Source organism: Sciurus vulgaris, assembly GCF_902686455.1.
Source record: "Sciurus vulgaris genome assembly, chromosome: 1".
Taxonomy (NCBI): Eukaryota; Metazoa; Chordata; class Mammalia; order Rodentia; family Sciuridae; genus Sciurus; species Sciurus vulgaris.
In genome coordinates, this window is record NC_136461.1 from 12,819,900 (window position 1) to 12,841,490 (window position 21,591).

Genomic DNA, 21,591 nt, shown 5'->3' on the forward strand with positions numbered 1-21,591 from the left:
AAAATCTCTGGGCTCCCTTGGGAAGGAAGTGGGTGTTCCAGAAAGACCCCAACAGGCCCTCCTTGGGGTCTGCGATGGTTGATCGTGGTTGTCAACTTGTCTGGGCTGAGACACCTAGGAAGTGGGCAAAGGGCACTTCCGGTGGGTCGGGGGCATGTCCACAGATGATTGGCGTGTGGGTTAACCAACCAGGTGGGGAAGACCCACCCTGAAGGTGGGCAGAACCATCCAATAGGCTGGGGACCTGGTCAGGTGAAAAAGGAAAAGGCGGGAGGCCTGGGTCTTCTCCGGGGGTTCACTTTTGGTGGCTACTGTCACCGGTGGACATCAGGCTCCAGATTCCTCAGCCTTGGATTGCAGATGCCCACCGGACCCTCCAGGGCATCCTGGCTGGACCGCATTGCTGCCCACTCTTGCTCTGGGACCACGCAGCCTCTCATCGTGCGAGCCAATCCAGCACGTCCCCTCTTACGGTTACACATCCGTCCCCTGGCTCTGTCCCCCGGAGGACCCTGGCTACGCAGGTTCTCCTAACAGTCCCCAGCCCCGGGCTCCAGACAATGCTGAGGGCGGTGGGAAGACCAGGCCGCACCCAGAGCCAGGGAGGGCTGAATGGCGCCTCAGGGGATCCAGCCGCGAGGGGCCAACCACGTGTCCAGGATGCCCAGGTGCCCAGGGCTGGCCCCAGCCGTCCTTCGGCGCGGAGTGGTCCCATCCAGCAGCGCCTGCTTCTCGGGAGCTGCCCCGGCTTCCTCCCACCCCCTGCTTCCCACACCTGCCCCTTGTCCACCACCCCAGCTTCCAACTTCTCTGTCCTTGAAGGCTCTTTCCAAATGCATCTCCCCCAGTCTTCCCTGGTCACTGCACCACCAACCACGTCCCTAAAATCTGAATTCCCTCCCACAATGCATCCCTTACCTGGGAGACTGTCTTCCCACCATGCATTGGGGTTCCCCGAAGCAGCTCTCCGGCAGGGCCGTCCGCTTCGTACAGGGTAACGGTTGTGACTGTGGACCCTGGCAGGGCTCAGACAAGTCATGTGCCCCTGGGGGAGCTCCATGACCTCTTTGAGACCCTTTGTTCCGTCTATAAACTAGGGCTCCTGGCTAATGGAGCTCTGTGCAGACTAGCTGTATGAGGTAGTAAAGTTCTTAGCCAGGAAGCTGGCACTAAATGTCCCCTCTTGTCCTCATTGTGGCCAACGTGAGGTCGTGGTTGAAGTACAACTATAGCCAGCCCCTGTATCTGTGGGTTTCTCAATCAGTTCAACCAGGCAAGACTTAATTGCTTCTGGACTGAGCATGTGCAAACCGGGCTTCGATTCCTAAGTAATGCACGTGACAGCTATTCACATAGCATTTGCCTTGTCCTAGGTCCGACAGGGAGTGCAGAGGCGAGTTAAAGTTTATGCAGGGTGTGTGTAGGTTATGCAGATACCACGGCCCCGTACCAGAGGGCCTGAGCATCCTCAGGTTGGGTATCCGTGGGCAGCCCTGGAACCAAACCCCAGTGAAGGACCTGCTTCATATTTCTGAATGCCTCTCAGGCCCCAGCAGCCCAGGCTGTGAGAGGTACTGATGCCAGGGGCAGGTCTGAGGGAACGGGCGGGGAGTGGCAGGAGAGGGTGCTGCAGCTGATTTGCCGGTTCCAGAAAGAGGCTCGGGGAAGGAAGACAGGCACCACCCTGTCATATGAAGAAGTGACTTTCAAAAAGGAAGGCCATCCCCCACATACCAGTGACTCTAGCCAGACCCCACCGCCCACTGCCTTGAAGTGTGAAAGGGAGACTGAGGCCCAGGCAGAGGCAGCCTGCCCTTCGCTGTCAATCAGCTGAAGCAGAAGCTGGGGTCGCTGCTGGATAAACCGCGTCACTCCCAGCAGTTCCGCAAGGCCCACAGCCCCACGGGTGACTCCTGCAGGGAGCCGGTCCCTCTCCTGAGCCAGGAACCTCCGAGCCGGCTCTCCCACCTGCAAGCGTAGCGCCGGGCCAGTCGCTCAGCCTCTCTGGACAGCCTCTCTGCACTAGCGCTCTGGTTCTCTGGTGAGCTGCGAGAGGCCAGGCCTGACCCCTGGGCCCGGGGAAGCCAGGGCCCCTCAGCTGCTGGAGCCCACCAGGAGGGCGGTCCGGTTGGGCAGCTTCATGCTCAGTGGCACAGCTTCTCCAGGATGCAGCAGTGTAAATGTGGCCCTGTCATAGCACGCTGGCCCTGTGGACACCCGAGGCCTGAGGTCCCCAGGTGGCACCACAGCTGGGGGGACCAGGTCGGGGAGGCTGATCTCCTACAGAGGCCCGCACTGCAGGCCGGGCAAGGAGCCCCTGGAGCCTGGCCATTAGAAAGCCAAACGCACGCGCATGCTGACCCCGGTGGTGTCAGGGACGGACCCATTTGCAGAAGCTGGAATTTATTGAGCACCTACAACGTTATCTCTGACTCTCAATGTCCCTCTGAAGTAACTCTTGTTCCCATTTTGGAGGTGAGGAAATGAAGGCTTGGGGACAGGAAACAACGACCCCGGTCACAGAGTTCAGGTGGGCAGTGCTGGGATAGAAACCGAGACCTCTCAGATTCCACCCGACCCTTCTCAGGGACCCTCCAAATATGGGAAGGAAGACCGTACGTTTTGCCCAAGAGAAGTTTATTCACACGCACGTATGAAGCGCCCTCTGCGCCCAGCCGCCGCTTAGAACATGGAGGCCCCGCTCTGGGCTCCGTGGAAAAGGCACTGACCCGAGGCAGCACCAACCCCAGCCCCAGCTGCTGGTTTCCCTCCACCTCCAACGTGACTCAGGACAATGAGCCGCAACCTGCAGGTGCCCAGCATGACCACCAGGTGGCGGCAGTGAGCTGCTAAGTCAGACTGTCCTTGGACACCATAGGTCACCTTGGGTCATCAGAAGTGCGTGGCAGCCCCCACCAAGTGGAAGAGCTCAAGGGAAAGGAAGGAAGCGTGGATATTTTGGGCATCCATCACCGAGTGGGTTAAAGGCCAGGCCGCAGACCTCAGAGGAATGCCAAGTGGGAGCCCAGGGCAAGGTGGGTCCCCAGGCATGACCACCCAGTTCTCGTGAGTCCATGAGCGAGACCTTGGCCCCCATCTTGCACTCCCAGGCCTCCACCCCAGAGGCCCGCGGGCAGGGCTAGTCCCTTCTCATGGTGTAGCCCTGGATCATGCTGCTGAAGTAGGCTGGCGTGTTGCGCTCGGGGTAGAAGAGGATCATGTAGCACTTGGGGCCAAAGTACCCCAGGCTGATGGCCAGGAAGTTGAGCACCGTGACCAGGACGTCCATGATGGTGACCAGCACCCCGTCGTGCACCGACATGAAGGTGCAGAGGGAGACGGAGGAGGTGAAGGAGAAGGTCATGCTGAGGGTGATGAACCTGGCCTCGTTGTAGTTGGTGGGCAGTTCCTTGCCCAGGTAGGCAAAGCTGAAGCCCACCACAGAGAGTAGCAGGTCCATGCTGGTGTTGAACAGCAGCCCGTTGCGGTAGTTGGGGTGGCAGGAGGCGATCATGACGTTGGGATCGTCCGGGTCAGAACGGACGGTGGGGCTGGTGGTCGTGGCCAGCATGTTCCCCACCACGATGGCCGCCTTGATGGCCGTCATGACCACCACGAAGACGTAGGGCCCGTGGTAGCGCACCCAGAAGCCGTAGGCCCGCGGGAGGCGGCTGGCCATCTTGAAGATGCACACGATCTGGAAGGAGCGCACGGCAATGCAGGAGATGCAGACGGTGAAGCAGAGGGTGAAGAAGGCCTGGCGGAAGAGGCAGGTGAAGACCGTGGGCGGCCCCACGTACACGGGCACCATGGCGAAGGCCAGCAGCAGCGGTACCAGCATCAGGAAGCTCATGGGGCCTCCGGCCGAGCGGACCATGGGCGTCGGGAGGTGCTGCCAGAATATGACCAGGATGGCCAGCGTGCTAGAGAAGCCCAGGGCGGCCAGCAAGGCCACGAAGATGGTGGGGGCCTCCTGCCACTCGAGGAAGGCCAGCCGCCGCTGGAAGCAGGAGGTGTCTTTCCTGCGAGACCACATGGTGCTCGGGCAGGGCTGGCACACAAACTCATCTGCAAGACCACAGCAGCCCCGTCAGCCGCAGCCGCCCCCGCGCCCCACCTGGGCCCAGGATAGAGGGACTCGGGCAGCGCGGGCCACCTTCACCAAGGCTCACGCTGGCTCTCCAAGTGCCCCCAGCAACGCCCTTTCACAGATGAGGAAATTGAGGCTCAACCAGGTTAACTAGTTCTCCCAAAGCCACAGAGTCCGTAAGTGAAAGAGGCAGGACTTGAACCCAGGGCCCTTGACTCAGAGTCTACCAACTGTAATCCCTCCTGCCCAAGACCTGCCTCTGGTGGGAGCGATGCTCAACTACCTCAAGGAACCGCTGGGTCGACTGTTCCTAGCGCTAACTCTGTGGTAGGCACCCGAGAGGGAAGGCCACAGAGAGACGGGCGAAAGCCAGCCCCGGGGTAGGGAGGCCAGGGAAGTCCTTCCCCGGTGCCCGAGCTCCGTAGGCACATGCAAGCGCTTCTACCAGGAGGCGAGACCACCGCTTCATCTGCTATCAAGAAGTCATGAGATAAAGACGCTGAGCCCAGCTGAACTGTGACCCCGTGGACATAGGTGAAACCCCCGCAGCTGCGTCTCCCGGGAGAGGCGGTCCCCCTGCCATCGAGTCCTCCGACCCACGCCCACTGAGCAACGGCGCTGTGCTCTAACCACGCTGGTGTCTGCGCGCAGGAGACCCGAGGGTGGGCTGGGAGCCCCTCCTGCTGCCAGGACCCTCCTTCCGTTGGGACGGCCACTATTCACCCACTCGTGCGTCACTGTGTGGACACTCTCTGGCCAGGCCCTGGGCTGTGTGTGATCTTTGGGGGGAGTGTGGCCTGCCTCTGGCCCTGAGCCCGCCTGTCGTAGCTTCTGCACACCGGGTACGGGGGACCACGAGAGGACGTGGATGTGGGCACTAACCTCTCCGGGGCAGGACGGGGTGCGGGCCGGCGAGTGGAGCAGAGGTCTGGTGGAGGGGTGGGTGGGCAGGGTGCGGGCAGGGCTGCAGACACCTGCGGGCTGGCCGAGGGGCTGTACCTGAGGTCTGGTTGCGGAAGGTGCCCGGGGAGCAGTCGATGCACTCGAAGCAGCAGGGGTGGATACCCACGGCCTTCTTCCTTTGACCCAGCTCACAGTCCTTGGAACACATGGACGTGGGCACCTGGAGAGAGCAGGAAGAGACCCTGAGCCCCCTTCCCGACACTTGGGCCTCCGTCCTCTCCCCAAGAAGCCAGATGCTCAGGGGAGGGAAGCCTGGCCCTCCCTAGCAGAGGGACAGAGGCTGGAAATGCCATTAGAATTGTACCCTCGTAGGATCCTCTTGGTTTTACTTGCCCAAGACCTAGTCCACCTTCCTCTGGTGGAAGCATCCAACTGTTGAGACAGACCTTTCAAAGTGCTGAAAGGACAGGAGGCAACCTAGGGCTGCTGGCAGCCATCTTGTCACAAAGGGAACAAAGTACCCAAGGAAGGATCTGAGAGATGGAGAGAGTGAGACTCTGGATCCATCCTTGCCTGAAGCCCCACCATTTTCCTCAAGAGTTTTCAATTCTAAGAGTAATAAATTAACTCTTTGCTACCATGATTTTCTGTCACTTGCAACCAAGACTATCAATTAGCACATCTCTTCTGGAGGGGCAGGGGTTTCCACAGAGGGGCAGTGACCACACTCGTTGATTTCTCTGTGAAGATTTCTAGAACCTAGAAGATTCCAGCACAAGGCCTCCGAGCATCACGCATCGAGTGGATGAACCGCACGGAGAGGAAACAGAAAGAGCAGCGGGGCAGAGGAGGAGGGCGTGACCAGGAAGTGGCGGCGGGCGGCGCTTGGCATGTGTGGCAGAGCTGAGAGGTTAGGGGAGCCCATTCTGAACTCGTCTCTGACACACTGACCACGTAGGGTCCTCGGGGGTGCAAGCGGCCTGCTGGGTCTGGGCTGCATGAAGGTCGTTCTGAGACAAATGAGGAAAGCGTCACCGAGGACACACAGGAAGAGTCCAGGGCCCTGACCAGGGGCGTTGCTGTTGGACCACCGGACCCCACAGCCCCTCTCCTCTCGACTCTGAAGTCCAGGTTCTCCGAGGTCTGTCTTCACGTTCCTCCCTGCGGTCCCTCTTGTGCGTGGCCATCAGATGACATTTCCAGACTTCTCACCCTCCCTGACGCGTCCATCAAAAGAAGCCATCAGATCCCCAGCAGGCTTCCATGGGCCTCTCCGCCTTGCACGTGACCACACACGTGAGGGTATGTGTCACCAACACACGCGCACACACACAGACGCACACACATGCACACGTGCACACACACGCACACATGCACACATACATGTGCACATGCACGCGCAAGCGCACACGTGCACACACACATGCACACACGTGCACACACACGCGCACACACGCACACCTCACGCAGACCTGCAGCCAGCCAGCATTGCCACTTACCCTCCCCCACTTCTGAACTGGACAACCTCCTCATGGCCTAAATAACCAAATCAGTCGCAGCTGAGGCCCTGGACTCTCATCCTGCTATTCGTTCCCTCAGGAACTCACTGGACCATAGGGATGCAGGGCCCTGGGAATGCAGCAGTGACCTAAAGGGGACAAAGCTCCTGATCTAACGGAATGAGTATTTTTTTAAGGGAAGAGAGAAAAAACCTGTGAATATGAAACGTGACGGACAGAGGGTTACGAATACCACAAAGAAAGCAAAACAGTGCCCAGGAGGGGGGAGGCTGGGGAGCAGGCTGAGCGTCAAGTGGGCAGCTGAGGAAGGCCTCGCTGGGTGGGCGATCCTGGGCAGAGACCTAAGGGCGAGGGGCCCGTCAGGGGCACAGGCTTGCGGGAAGACTGAGACCGGATCTCAGGATTCATGGATGCGTCCCCTCCCCTAGACCCCCACCACATCCATCAGGCTCCTACACCTCAACAGAGGATCAATGCAAAGAACTGCAAGGCCCGGACTCTAAGAAAGCGTCTCCAGGGAAGCCCAAAGGCATTAGAGGAGACTCAAAAGAGGACAGGGGAGGAAATTTTAGCTTAAAAAATGTTTATCCCACAGTGCATAAAAGAGTAAAGAAGCCTAAAATCTCATCCTGAAAATATTTACCTCAGTTCCTTTTACCCAATACAACAACGACAAAAAAAAAAAAAAAAAAAAAAAAAAAAATAGTCTGAAGAGACAATACAGTCATTAAAACCAGACTCAGATATGACCAATATTTTGGAATTATCAGATAAGGAATTTTAAATAACTGATTAATTGGCTAAGAGCTCTACTTGAACAAGTGGGCAAAATAAGAAATGATGACTAATTTTTAGTAGAAAAATGGAAATTCTAGGTACAAATAGAAAGGTAATGCTAGATATAAAAAGACCCAAATAAAATAACAGAAGTGGAAAGTGCCACTGTAGGCTCATCAGTGGGTGGATACAACTGAGGGAAGACTGGGTGGGGTCGAGGATCTGTCAACAGGAATTTCCCAAACTGAAAAACAAAAAGTATCGGGGGTGGGGACCAGAGTGTCCAAGAACGAGGAACAACTGCGTCCCCAGAAGGAAAAGAGATAAAGTGACAGAAGAAAGAATTAAAGTAATAAGGACTGAGAATTTTCCAGAATCAATGACAGAGACCAAAGCACAGAGGCAGGAAGCTCAGGGAACACCAAGCAGAATAAACGCCAAGGAAATGACACCTGAGCACATTAAACCGCAATAATGGACAAAAATCTCAAAGGAAGCCAGAGGGGAGAAATACCAACCAAAAATGGTTACTAGAAGAAAAGAAGGGATATTTTATAATAGTAAATACTCATTCCATCCAGGAAAAACAGCAATTATAACATAAACATATATGCCCTCAACAAAAGAGCCCCCCAAAAAAATAAAGCAAAAAAAAATCAGAATTGAAAGAATAGGTAATTTAGCATATACTATTCTGTCGCCACCCGCGGCAACAATCCCGTGGATATTTGTTACCTCCTGCAGCAAAAATTGCGTGGGTATTTACCAGAGGTGGACTAGAAACTGAGCTACTTCTATTATCTTTCTCTTTAGTACGCTGCTTTCTTGCTTGTTCGCTAGTTTATAGAGGAAGAGAGGCTTATTTGCTTTTAGAGGAAGTTTTAGAGGAAGACAGGCTTTCTTTAGAGCTTAGAGGAAGAGAGACTTTGCTTAGAGGAAAAGAGACTTGCTACACTTTCAGAGAGGCTACTATTATCGAGGAGCTATTTCTTAAAGGTCTGCTGCTTCTTCTTAGAGGTGTGTCCTGCATCCTGCGATCTTCATTCTGCAAGCTGCAACCTGCATTCTGCAATCTGCCATCATCAACCCGCAACCTAGAGGTGTCTGCTTAGTCCTCTGCCCAGCGATCTATCAGAGGTGCTGCTTATCCTTTCCTTATCCGAGGTGCTTCCTATAGGTGCGTGTCTTATATACCTAAGGCAGCCAATCAGCTTAGGATTAGCACAATTGAAACACGCCCTTCGATACCAATCAAGAAAGAATGAGGAATATCTGTTGACCACTAGCGCAGAGGAGCCATTAACTAATCAGGCAAAAGTAGATCACACTGTGTTAACACTAACTATGCGTCACCTCTTGGCTCAACGCCAGCCACCATCTTAGGGTTACCCAAACATGTCTTCTGCACTATTCAATAGGTGGAAACTTCACTATTATACTTTCAGTAGGTTACAGAACTAAAAAGAAGATCAATGATGAAATAGAAGACTCGAACAGCACCATCAACCAACAAGACCCAAAGAACACCTACACCACGCGACCCAACAGCAACGGAATACATAATCTTCTCAAGTGCACATGAGACTTTTTTGTGTGAGTCAGCTGCCTGTCACTGTGAGAAAATGCCTGAGAAAATCAACTTAAAGGAGGAAATATTTATTTTGGCTCAAGATTTCAGAGGTTTCAGTCTATGGTCGGCCAACTCCACTGTTTCTGAGCCTGGGGGTTGAGAGAATAGGACATCATGGCAGTAGGGTGTGGTGAAGCCAACCAGCTCACCTCAGGGTGGCCAGGAAGCAGAGAGAGAGGAAAAGTCCAGGGACAAAATATACCCTTCAGAGAACCCCAGTGACCCACCTTTTCCAACTAGGCTCCACCTCCTAAAGATTCCACCCCCTCCCAATAGAGTCACCAGCTGGGGACCAATCCTCCAATACGTGAGTCTCCAGGGACATCCCAGACCCAAACTATGACCGTTCTCCAGGACAGACTGCGTAGCAGGTCAAAAACAACTTTTAATAAATGTAAAAGGACTGAAATCATGCCAGGTATGTTCTCCAGCCACACTGTAATGAAATCAGAAGTCAACAACAGAAGGGAATTTGGGAAATTCAAAATATAGGGACCTTAAATAACCCACTCCTAATCAACAATGGATCAAAGTATTCACAAGGGAAATCAGAAGAACTTTGAGGTTAATGAAAATAAAAACACAATAGACCTTCTCAAAGAGACAAATACTGTCGGATTCCACTTCCACAAGTTACTGAAGTAGTCAAACTGGCAGAGACAGAAAGTGGGATGCTGGTTCCCAGGGAGTGAGGGCAGGAGGGACGGGGGTCGTTCACTGGAAACCCAAAAATAAGTCTGAGTTTTGCAAAATGAAAGATTTTAGAGATCTGTGGCACAGACTCGTCACTATACCATACAGTTAAAAATGGCTCAGATGATGGATCTGATGTGTTTTTCCACAATGAATGATTTTAAAAACTTAAAACAGATTCAGACTTACCGGGTGCCATGAAAATAATATTTGGAGTAGTTATAAAAGTCTACATTAAAAAAGAAAGATGTGCTGGGGAGACAGCTCAGTCAGTAGAGTGCTTGCCTTGCAAGCACAAGGTCCTGGGTTTGATCCCCAGCACCACAAAAAAAAAAGAAAGAAAGATGTCAAATTGCTACCATTCCTGAGCCTGTCACACAGTTAAATTGACTCTTCTGCTCTCCATTGCGGAGGAGCTTGGTCACCTCGACCTTGCAGGTCACCGGGTCCACTGTACCAGTGGCTTCATGCCAACGGCATCTGTGAGCAGGAAGTAGCCAGTACTCTCTGCTTATGTCCCAGTAAGAGCCGCCGATGCCAGAGGGCAGAAGGTAACCCCGAGGCTGGGCACACTGGTGGCACTTTTAGGGGCCCAGAGGCCTGGGGAAGGCCAGGCATCCTTTCCAAGGTGGACGACTCGTCACATACCTTGTCCCCCCGGCCATGATGGTAGGGCACTTGGTGAGCCGGTTTAGATTTGGGGAACAGCATAAATTGTTCTTGGACATGAACCTGAAAAATGTTACAACCTACTTACCAGGTGGCTCAGAAGGCTCCTGGTTTCAAAGCTGAAAGTCACACGTCCAGAGAAAGAGGCTCAGAAAGCCCTGGCTTCTGTGCCAGCTGTCCTGCCCCTCAGGGAGGAGAGCAAGCACAGGGGACGACCTGAGCGAGGACGAGTGTGGACAGGTCCCCCAGGAGCGCTGTGGGGAGGCCCGCCACGCCTTCTCGCTCTGAACGCCAACCCCCACGTCCTGCTGGGCCATCTCGGATACTGAGCACCTGACCCCAAGACGCCAGGGGACCATCAGGCTGCAGTCGGGGCGAGGCGGGAACAGCAGCAACGGAAATGGCACGCTCGAGCCCCGTGGGCACAGGAAACTCTCGTCGGTGGTCAGGACTCCCAGCCCGACCCAGGCACCCTCTCCCCAGGGTCAGCCCGGCGGCCACCTAGCCTTCCCCCAGCAGAGGCCCAGGTCGAGCCCTCAGAGGGCCGTGCACTGCGGAGACACTCGCCCGCCACGGGCCAAGGACTTCCTAAGGATCCCCACACACGTGGGGGTGGGGCGGCATGCCAAGGCTCAGCAGGTGCCACTGCGGGGGGACACCGCCTTGGGGGTGAGGTGCCCGCTGAGTGAATGGCTGGCCTCCAGAGCTGCAGCACCAGGAGCTGGAACACGCGGGGCGTGGGGAGGAGCCGGGCTCACACCCGCCACCCCTCTCAGGGGCCCGAGGTGGAATGGGCACATCACCTCCGAGCAGCCTGGGCTGTCCAAGCCGAGACCCCGGTCCCCACAGGGATGCCCACCACAAGCACAGCAGGGCTCTGCGGTCACTGCCTGGCCATCCTGGAAAGGAGGAGCTGTGTGGCTTGGGCTGGGGAGGAGCCGGGGATGACGGCTAGTGTGCAGCCTCAGCGGGGCAGCCGCGGGGACGAGGCGCCTGAGGGCCCCTACGCCTTGGGGACAGAGGTCTCCATCAGCCCACCGGGCAAGGGACCTAGAAGCTGCTGGGCACTCACGCACACTGACCCAGAAACACAGGGTTGATTCCCACCGAACCCTGGCGGGGGACAGCAGATGGGTGCTGCCCGACTCCCCGCTGGGAAGGACCTGGTAGGACCGAGCTGACGTGCTCACGCAGGGTCCAGCTGGACGGCCTCGCTCGGGCCGACGTTCCCTCCTCCCCGGTGGACCCTCTGCCCCCTCTGTACCCCGCGGAGAACATTCTGGACTCATCGCTTGCACGGAAACCCTTTCCTCAAGCTCTGCTTTCTGGGGAGACCCCAGGCTGAACTGTGTCCCCCCTGAAGTCCTCACCCCAGGACCTCAGTGGGTGACCTGATCAGAAACAGGGTCCCTGCAGATACAATTAGTTAAGAAGAGGGCGTAAGGAAAGGGGCCATTCCTGAAGCCGTTATGACTGGTGCCCTTCTACAGAGGGACACTTGGACTCCGGAGAACAGAAGGTCTGGCGAAGAGGAGATGGAGGTGGAGTATGCCTGAGAGCGCCGGAGAGCGCCGGAGAGCGCAGGCGCCTCCAGGAGCCAGGAGAGAGGCCTGCAGCAGTCATGGCCTGTGTAGCAACCAGCCCCGCCACACCTTGAGCTCAGACTTCCAGCCCCAGGACTGCCTGCTTCTGCCCCATGCGTGTGACACTCTCGCTGCAGCCCCAGACCCCAGACCAACAAAGGCCTCACCAGCTCCACTCCATGACCACCCCCTGGAGAAGCTGAGGAACCAGCAACCCCAGCCACCATGTCGGGGTGGGGGATGGGACGTTGTCACAGGAGAGTGATGAAGGATCGTGGAGATGCTTCCAGGTCCTAGACCCCCTCCCCAGCTCCACCAGGCTGGTCTCTATCCCACCCACTCCTGCAGAATTCTGATGGTCTATTTTCCAAAGAGGGTGAAACAGAAGATGGGCAGACGTCAGACACAGCTGAGGGCGTGGCCACCTGTATAAAACAGGAGACTCCAACGACAGGCTAAGCCAGAGTCCTACATACGAAGAAGCGTCACTGTGGACAAGCTGTGTGGGGTTAGGCAAGTCACACGACCTCTCTGTGCCTTCAGTGTCTGAACTCCTAAATGGGAAGCCTCCAGCCCCTGGGGCTGATGGGAGAACTGAAGCCCTTCGCACAGGGCCTGGCAACACACACTCAGTAAAGTCTACTTTCTGTCCCCAGGAGCCAGAAAGCCCTGAATACCCAGGCCTCCATCAACAGGGAAGGACGGACCCCCGGCCTGCTCCTTAGGAAAAGCGCCCAGGCCGCCCACCGCCGGGGTCCGGGACTGACCGTGTTGTTGTGGGTGTGCCAGGAGATGTTCCGGATGTCCCTCAGCTGCCCCTGGGCGGGGTCGTAGGAGGCGATGCTGCGGAAGGGATTCCGCCTGACGTCCCACTGCCACTCCACGATGTCCAAGCGCATGGGCATGTCCCCCTGCTGGTCGAAGAAGATCCGGTTGCCCAGGAGGGTGAAGTTCACCTTCCAGATCTTCTCCAGGAGCTGGCGGGTCAGAGGAAGGGATGGAAGTGGACGCGTCTGACTGGGCCAGACCCGGGCCAGCGCCCCGCCCGCCACCTGGAGTCTCCAGGAAGAAGCAGCGTGGGAGGCTCTGCCGCCCGAGAAGCCCCCGGGTCCAGCCCTCAGCTCGGCCACTGGCCTGAGGCCTTGCGCCTGTCACTTAACCTCTGGGAACACAGTCTCCTCTTCTTCAGAGGGAGCATCAGGGTCCTCTGTCTGCCGGGCTCCGAGTTACCTCTGCTGGGGGCGTAGAGCAGGGCCCGAGAAACACCTCGGGCTCACCTCCTCCCAGGGACCCGGGGTTCCTCGGGCCTGCAAGTCACATGGTCATCCGTAAGGGCCCAGCCCACGCTCTCTCGCTCGAAAGGCCAGCTGGGGATGGCCCCACACCCTGGCCCTGTCTCCCCACTGTGACTCTGAGGGCCAGCTCTCTTTCCAGGCTCTGCCCACCCCAGAGACTGGTACTGACCAGAGCGTGCTCTGCACGGGACATCCTCTGGCCTGAATTCCAGTCCTACTCCTTGTCTTCAGTTTTCTGTGTGACTTTGTGCAAGTCACTGAACCTCTCTGGGCTGACCCCAAAAGAGTGTCCAGTTGAGAGAGCCCGCCAATCTGTCTCCCAGGTTTTCCCCCCATAAATGGGATGATCCGTTGGGCTACACTGGGGACGCAGGGCTCCCTTCATCTGGGGGACTGGCAGTGACAGATGCCTAAGAGACCGGGGCCCTGGCCTCCTCCCTTGCCTGCTCAGGGGGTGAGGTCCTGACTCTGGACCTGGTAAAGAACAGAGGTGTCTAGTAGCGAAGCACAGCATATGCACCTCTGCTCCCCCGACCCTCAGTAAAACTTTCCACAGCCTCAAAGACGTCCCGGTGGCGTGTTTGTGGGCGAATCCAGAAACACGGAGATTTAAATTCCAGATCGGAATCAAGGCCGCAGAACAGGACAGGGAAAAGATCCGCACACCAGATGCAGGCCTCAGAGAGCTCGTGGGAAACACGGGCCCTCAGCCCTGGAGACCCTGCGGGGACCCTGACACTCGCCCTGCCCCTGGGACTTCATTCCGGCAACTTCTGCCCTGATCTCCAAGGACAGACCGGCTCTTGGATGGCCACTCGTTTCAAAAGGAATTCTGCTTGGGCACCGCGAAGGACCCTGGTTCCACGTATCGGGGCCTGGCCGTGCCCGCGGCCTCACCCGCCAGGGGTAGACCACCTCCTTGACGCAGCTGGTCTGGGTGCAGTGCAGGAGGCTGTGCAGGGCGTGGGCCACGGCGTAGACGGCCGAGTACACGCTGTAGACCACGCGCTCTCCGGAGCTGGTGAGGATGGCGCTGAAGGACTCGGTGGTGTTGAGGCAGGCGTCGCACTGCTGGTTGCAGGTGGCCCGCGGGCTGGTCCCGCTGGGGGGCGGCGGCCCGTCCTGAGAGCGGCGCACACGGAACTCGCTGAAGCCCAGCATGGGCACCCTCTGGATGGTGATGCCCAGGAAGGTGCCCGTGCGGCGCAGCTCGGTGAGGTTGTGCAGCACGGGGTCGATGGCCCAGGACTCGGAGGCGATCCACACGGTGCCGGTGAGGTTCCAGCGCAGCACCTCCTCGAAGAAGGCGTGCAGCACCAGCTCGGGCGAGAAGACCACCACCACGCGCGCCGTGCTCTGCCGCAGCTTGAGCAGGATGTCCCCCAGGCGCGCCTGCTGCGCGGGCGTCAGCGTCCGGTCGGGCTCCGGCATGGGCAGGGCCTCTTGGAAGGCGATGCAGATGTTGCTGCCGTCCGCTAGCCGGTCGCCCAGCCGCTGGCTGTTGTCACGGCCGTAGTCGTCGTTGCTCACCAGCACCACGATCCAGTTCCAGCCGAAGTGCAGCATCAGCTGCACCATGGCCTCGATGTGGTGGCTGGCGCTGGGCACCGTGCGCAGCGTGGCCGGGTAGCGCAACTTGTTGCGCAGCTGGTCGGAGATGGCGCTGTAGGAGATCTGCCGGAGGGAGGGGCCGCTGCTTAGCAGGCGCCCCAGGGAAGGGGCCCACCTGCTGTCACCACCTCGGTGACACTTGGGGAACCCGTGTCATGAGCCATGCCAGGGCTGGGCGTTCCCACCATCACTGTCAGGGTCATCCTGCAGTCACATGTGAGCACCTACTGTGTGCCACGCTGGCTAGGTGCTTTACATCAGCAGCAGCATTATATCACTGCAGTAGCACTTATGGAGCACCTACTGTGTGCCACGCCCTGGCTAGGTGACATTGAGCACCTACTGTGTGCCGCGCTGGCTAGGTGCTTTACATCAGCAGCAGCATGATTATCACAGCAGTAGCACTTATTGAGCACCTACTGTGTGCCACGCCCTGGCTAGGTGACATTGAGCACCTACTGTGTGCCGCGCTGGTTAGGTGCTTTACATCAGCAGCAGCATGATTATCACTGCAGAAGCACTTATGAAGCACCTACTGTGTGCCACACCCTGGCTAGGTGACATTGAGCACCTACTGTGTGCCACGCTGGCTAGGTGCTTTACATCAGCAGCAGCATGATTATCACTGCAGAAGCACTTATGAAGCACCTACTGTGTGCCACGCCCTAGCTAGGTGACATTCACTGTCATCATCAGTCAGCAGCACTTAGTGGGAGCCATACCCAGCTGAGGCCATCTGCATGTTGTCCTTCCAGTCACCCTGTAACATTTCCTGAATACCTACTGTGTGTCCTGAGCACCCGCCATCATGGGCTCGTCGGCAGGCCCTGTTTCTTCCCTGGCCTCCACCTCGCCACCCTCCTGGAGTCCCCAGCTCACCGTCTGCCCCCCGGAGCTGCTGGCTCTTTTCCACCCACTCTCCTTCCCTGAGTCACCCCATGCAGCCTCCTGGTGGCAGGCACCGTTTCCACGCCAACGCTCCCGCTGCACACCCGTTCTGGCCACGCCGGGACAGAGGGGACACCAGGCTGGCTTTGCAACCGCCTGCTGACCTCTCACACCTGACACACCCCGGACTCCACGCCCACCACCTGGAAACCTGCCAGGTCGCGACCTCCGGCCTCCCTCAACCGGCAAACCTCACCATCGGCAAACCTCAGAACGTCCATCCAGGACCTGCCACCTCCCCCTCGGGCCCTGTCGGCCATCATCATCCCTGGCCTGGACTCACGGGGTCCTCCCACCTTCCCCCATGCCACCCACTCTTAGCCAAGTCGACCCTGTGCACCATGACATCACACCGCTCCTCTGTTCAGAACCCACCCCACCCCCCCAGTGTCACTCGGGAAAAGCCAGACTCCTGTGGTGGCCCCCAGAGGCTCCACCCTGTGCCCAGCCCTTCCTCCCTGACTTCTGCTCTCCCAGCCCTGGTCCTGGTCTCCCAGTTCTATGAACACAGCGGCTGCCTCGGGGCCTTTGCACCTGCTACTGCCTCCTCCTGGAATGTGCTTCTCCCACACATGCACGGAGCTCCTTCTCCCCCTCACCCTGTTGAAAACTGCGACTCCCCTCCACCCGTCTCCATCTGTCCCCACCTTCCCATCCCCGATGGCTCAGCTTGGCCCTGATCCACGGCGCTCCTCGCCTTCGGACTTTCCGTAGCAGCGATTGTTTTCATCTGCTGTCGTCCCCCCACTAGAAGACAAACCCCAAGAGGGCAGTGACATTTGCTTCCTTGGTTCCCAGCTGTAACCCCAGCACCTTCAACAGCACCTGGCGCACAGTAGGTGTTCAAGAGAGTTGTTCCCTGAGTGACAAAATGACTTCAGTCCTGGACTAGATGTTTCAGATAAAAATATGAGCACTTACTGAGCACCTACTGAGTGTCCAGACCCTGAGCGAGGTGCTTTACATACTAAAAACAGCAGCAGTGGTTCCAGCTGTAACAGCCTACTGTGTGCCAAGTCTTACGCCAGCAGCTCTCCAGTGAGTCGGCACCGCATGCCAGTTCTGGACGGGGCACTTCCAATCTTGACAATAGCTTCAGCTGTGGTTACGCTGACCGGGCGGATCTGTGCTGGGCGCGTTTACAGGACCCGGAGTGCTCTGAGTGTTCATTCCTGAGCTCTACATAACAACCGTCGCACTACTGACCACCTACTATGTGCTGGAAAGTCTTACGGGTCAAACGCTCCAGTCACAGACAGACCTGGAAGGGAACACTCACCCTCTCGCTTGACAGGTGGGGACATGGGCTCAGAAGGGCTCAGTGGTTTGCCACGGGCCTCGCAGCAGCTGAGACTCGGCAGAGATGTGCCCCAGGCCCGTCTGCCTCCAAAGCCTGGGCGGCCTCCCCGAGGCTGGGGTTGAGGCCCCACCCCTGCTCGTGTTCCCACCACCATGGGGAAGGGGCTTCTGAGCCCCTGGGCCACCCCATCCTGTCCCCGGCCGCAGCCCCTCCTCCCAGGGTTTGGCAGCCTCACCTGTGGAAGGAGGAAGAGGGAGAGGAAGTTGGCCACCGTCATGGTCGCCTCGGAGTTGTCGGGGCCAATGACAGCCACCACGCGGGGCACATAGTGGCTGTAGTCCTCGAGGATGGGCAGGAAGTAGTCGTCCTGCGCCAGGAAGTAGAGCACGGGCTGGACATTGTTGGAGAGGTAGCAGATGTCCACCATCTCGTAGCCCAGCAGCACGCCGGGCAGCAGGCTGCTCTGGTTGTTGATCTCCTCCACCGCAAAGCGCATGGCCTGCATGAGGTTGTAGCCCAGCACCTTCAGATCGAACCTGCAGCCACGGTCAGGGAGGTGGGCGCGGGCAGGGGCCAGCCGCCCTGCCTCCCGCATACCTCCAGGTCACTCATCCCTGTGACCACCACACTGATCCCTGTCGCCACCGTCACTAACGCCCCATCACCCACGGACACCTCCATCACCCCCAGGGTCACCAGCATTGCCCCCTGTAACTGCCACTAAAGTCACCACCACCGCTGTCACCACGTCTTTGTGATCATTACCACCATCACTATCAGCACCACAAAGACCAGCACCATCACCAAAATCAACCGCCATCACCATCACCACCATCACCATCACCACCAACACCACCACCACCACCACCATCACCACCATCACCATCACCACCATCACCACCACCATCACCACCATCACCAACACCATCACCACCATCACCACCATCACCATCACCACCATCACCACCACCATCACCACCATCACCAACACCATCACCACCATCACCACCACCATCACCACCATCACCACCACCATCACCACCATCACCATCACCACCACCACCATCACCACCACCACCATCACCACCACCACCATCACCACCACCACCATCACCACCATCACCACCACCACCATCACCACCATCACCACCATCACCACCATCACCACCACCACCATCACCACCACCATCACCACCATCACCACCACCACCATCACCACCACCACCATCACCACCACCACCATCACCACCACCACCATCACCACCATCACCACCACCATCACCACCATCACCACCACCACCACCACCACCATCACCACCACCACCATCACCACCACCACCATCACCACCACCACCATCACCACCACCACCATCACCACCATCACCACCACCACCATCACCACCATCACCATCACCACCATCACCAAAATCAACCGCCATCACCATCACCACCATCACCACCATCACCACCATCACCATCACCATCTGTATGATTAGCCACCACCCCCATCACCCTCGTCACCAACACTGACGTCACCGCTCGGCAGCACCAGTCTCCCAGCCACTTTCACCACCAGCCTCGCCGTCACTAGGCTGCCCTCACGTCTCAGCATCAGACGTGCCAGCCGCTCACTTGGCGTCACCACCGGCACCGAGGCTGTCGACATGCTCAGCCAGCTGGTCCTGGCGTGGAGTCGGGCGTGCGCCTAGGCCGGCCTCGCCATCTCCCTCCCCGTCTCCTAGAATGCCCCTTCTGTGCCAGGGTCGCTGCCATCCAGGCCGGCTCCAGCGCCCGCCTCCCGCCGCAGGAAGATGTTCACCTGATCTCCAGGTGGACACCGTCCCAAGGGGCTCGCGGAGGAGGCCGGAGAGACCCCTGCAGCCCCTGCCACCCCCAGAAAACACAGACCTCCGGTCCAGTCCCAGAATCTAGGAAGCCGCCCTCTGCCGTCAAGGGCACGTCCCGTCTAACTACCGGTGTGGCCTCGTGGGCAGTCCCATCGCCAAAGCAGGGAGCAGAGGTTTTGGTGTCCCCAGGACTCCTCTAAGCCCCAACGTCCCGTCTCCCCACAGAGACGAGGCGGGGTCCTGGCGTCACGCAGCACGGTCGTCAGAGATTGAGTTACACGCGCTGCGTGGCCGGGGCTCCCGCGGGCTGGCCGGGGCGAGGGGTGGAAGTGGCCCTGAGGCCTTGTCCTGGCCCTGCCCCCGAGGACCGCGGGCCCAGCCCCGCTCCCCACCCGGCCTCACGCTGAGACTCACTCCTCGCACTTGGGCACCTGCAGGACATCGAGGTGGGCAGGGCCCTTCATGTTGGCATGGAGGGTGAAGAGTCCGCCCAGCAGGTAGTCCCCAGCCAGGTAGAAGTCGGAGTTCTGGGCCGCCGGCCCCGCCAGCGCCTGCAGCAAGAGCAGCAAGGAGCGCAGCGTCCTCACCCGGGGCCCCATGGCTGCGAGTGAGGTCCAGCGGCCCTGCCTCCCGGAGCCGGAGGCTGACACCAGGGCATTTGCACAGACATTTACATAGCGACAGTCCCGCCGGACGGTGGGGCACCAGGGCGGGTGGGGCAGGGAAGGAGACAGAAGCAGGGGGCCCTGCGCTGCGGGCTCCCCTCTGGGAGAGGAGCCCCTTGGCTGGCCACACCCTCACCTCCGCCACTTGGCTGGGAACAGCTTTCCTCCCCCCTCGGTGGACACTTCAGAGGTCGAGAACGCGGGCTCTCCCAGGAGACAGTGGCCAACGACCCCAGAGCCTCCAAGCCTGGGCCTGACCTGTGGTACCCGGCCCCGGCGTGTCCGGTACCAGTGGCCTCTGTCGGCAGGAGCCAGGACCAGGGGTGCCCGCCGCCCCCTTTCCTCCAGGGCTCCCCACAGCCAGACTGTCCCCAAGCCCACCTCACGGGTGAGGGGGCCCAGCACGGAGGAGCTCGGAGCGCAGCCGCGCGGGGACTCAGGCCACAGTCTGACCCAGGCAGGTGGCCTACCCGCCACACCACGTGACATCACAGGGCTGCTGTTTGGGGGGCCTCGCTCCTGACACCGCCGCGGTCAGCCCAGCACCCCACCAGCTCTGTGACGAGCCCCGGAGGCCCCCCGACTCCGCGCCCGGGCAGGGGTGCTGTCAGACAGGAAGTTGGAATTCTGTAGCGTCGGGGTGCCGCCCCGGAAGTGGATGAGGAGACCACCAGAGAGAGCCGGTCCACGCCCTGACGCGGGGCCTCCACGCAGCCTTGGCCCAGCAAACCGACTGGCCGGAGCTGTCCCTGGCTTTCGCCTTAGGTGGGGTCCCCAGTGCCAACAGGAGGGGGCTCCAAAATACGAAGAGGTGACGGAGACCCCAGGGTTCTTCCCTACCCACCCGGGGTCAAGCCCTCTCCTCCTTTGACGCTGCCCCACCCCTGTTCAAGGACCCACTGGGCAGTAAGGTCCTTCTCACCTGCATGTCACCAGCACCTGTACCAGCCTTGTCTTGCGACAGATTCCTGCTGGGAACCTGAGGCAGCATGATTCTGACTGACCTTTATCTGACCTCAGCTCTGCTGTGTGACCACAGGCAGGTTGGTTAACCTCTCTGAGGCTGTTTCCTCCCCACTCACTAACAACTTGTCTCATGGGACTGTGGTGTGGGAATTAAATCACAGCACGTGCAAACAGCAGGGCCCAGCGCAAGCCCTGGAGAAAGGCAAGAGTGCCAAAGTGCTAGGTTGACCCTTTTATAACAGCCACGAGGGACATCCCTGGCTCCTTCCCCAGGTGAAAATGTCCCCATGTGTCCCCAGAGTGTCTCAAAGTTGCCCTGAAGGAGCTCGACGTCTTCAGCAGCTCCAGAATTGGGGGTTCCCCTCCCTCGCAATGTCCCCAAGGTCAGTCCGTGGGCATTTGAAACAAGTGGGACGTGGCAGCCACGCTGGGATCCCAGCAACTCGGGAGGCTGAGGCAGGAGGACCACAACCTCCCCGCCAGCCTGGCCAACTCAGTGAGACCTCGTCTCAGAAAGTAAAGGGACTGGGGATGCAGCGGTGGGCTCACGCCCCAGCACCGAAAAGCAGAGAACCCGGCAGGCGAGGCCTGGACTTGGATTCGCTGGTGGCCGCAGGCCTGTCCTCGCCCGAGCCCATCGGCCTGCCCCCCCGAGGTTTCCGTCCACAGGAGCCATCACTGCACCCCCTGCGGGGTGGGCAGGGCTGCTCTCCCCACACCGGGACCCCTGGAGACCCAGGTGTGGGGAAAGGCCAGCCCCCGGCACAGGCACAGGGCACCACGACGGCCGTGTCATTTGTGAAGAGGGGACAGAGGGATGTTGAGCTGGGAAGCCACTGGTGCAGCAGGCTGGGCACAGCACGAGGGTCAGGGCCAGCGAGGCACACGGCTGCAGCTGGACACAGACCTCAGGGCCCCTGCAGGACAGCCCAGGTGGCTTCCGTGTCCGCACTGGGTGGCTGCAGACAGGCACTCCACCCATCACACAGACGGGGAAACCGAGGTCCGGGGCAGCCGCCCAGAGTCCAGAAAGGCAGGTGGACTTCCCCTCGGCGCTCGCCAGGCCAATCAGAGTGCGTCGGGTCAGCCCTGCT

General features: G+C 58.8%; 1 protein-coding gene across 3 annotated transcripts; it reads right to left on the minus strand.

Moving 5' to 3' along the window:
• Positions 1-2,625: 2,625 nt before the first annotated feature.
• Positions 2,626-21,089, minus strand: TAS1R2 (taste 1 receptor member 2). 3 transcript variants are annotated; one of them, XM_079147078.1, is made up of 6 exons: positions 19,281-20,188; positions 17,255-17,555; positions 14,058-14,834; positions 12,633-12,842; positions 5,090-5,213; positions 2,626-4,068 (listed from the first exon to the last, which is right to left on the minus strand). In XM_079147078.1, exons 1-6 carry the CDS (start codon positions 19,463-19,465, stop codon positions 3,140-3,142), a joined length of 2,526 nt encoding a protein of 841 aa, XP_079003204.1. In that variant the 5' UTR covers positions 19,466-20,188; the 3' UTR covers positions 2,626-3,139. The 3 variants fall into 3 exon arrangements, with proteins under 3 accessions (XP_079003204.1, XP_079003203.1, XP_079003202.1); XM_079147077.1 differs by lacking the exons at positions 17,255-17,555; positions 19,281-20,188 and adding an exon at positions 20,454-21,089; XM_079147076.1 differs by lacking the exon at positions 19,281-20,188 and having other exon boundaries at positions 12,633-12,776; positions 17,255-17,637.
• Between the last annotated feature and the right edge of the window lie 502 nt (positions 21,090-21,591).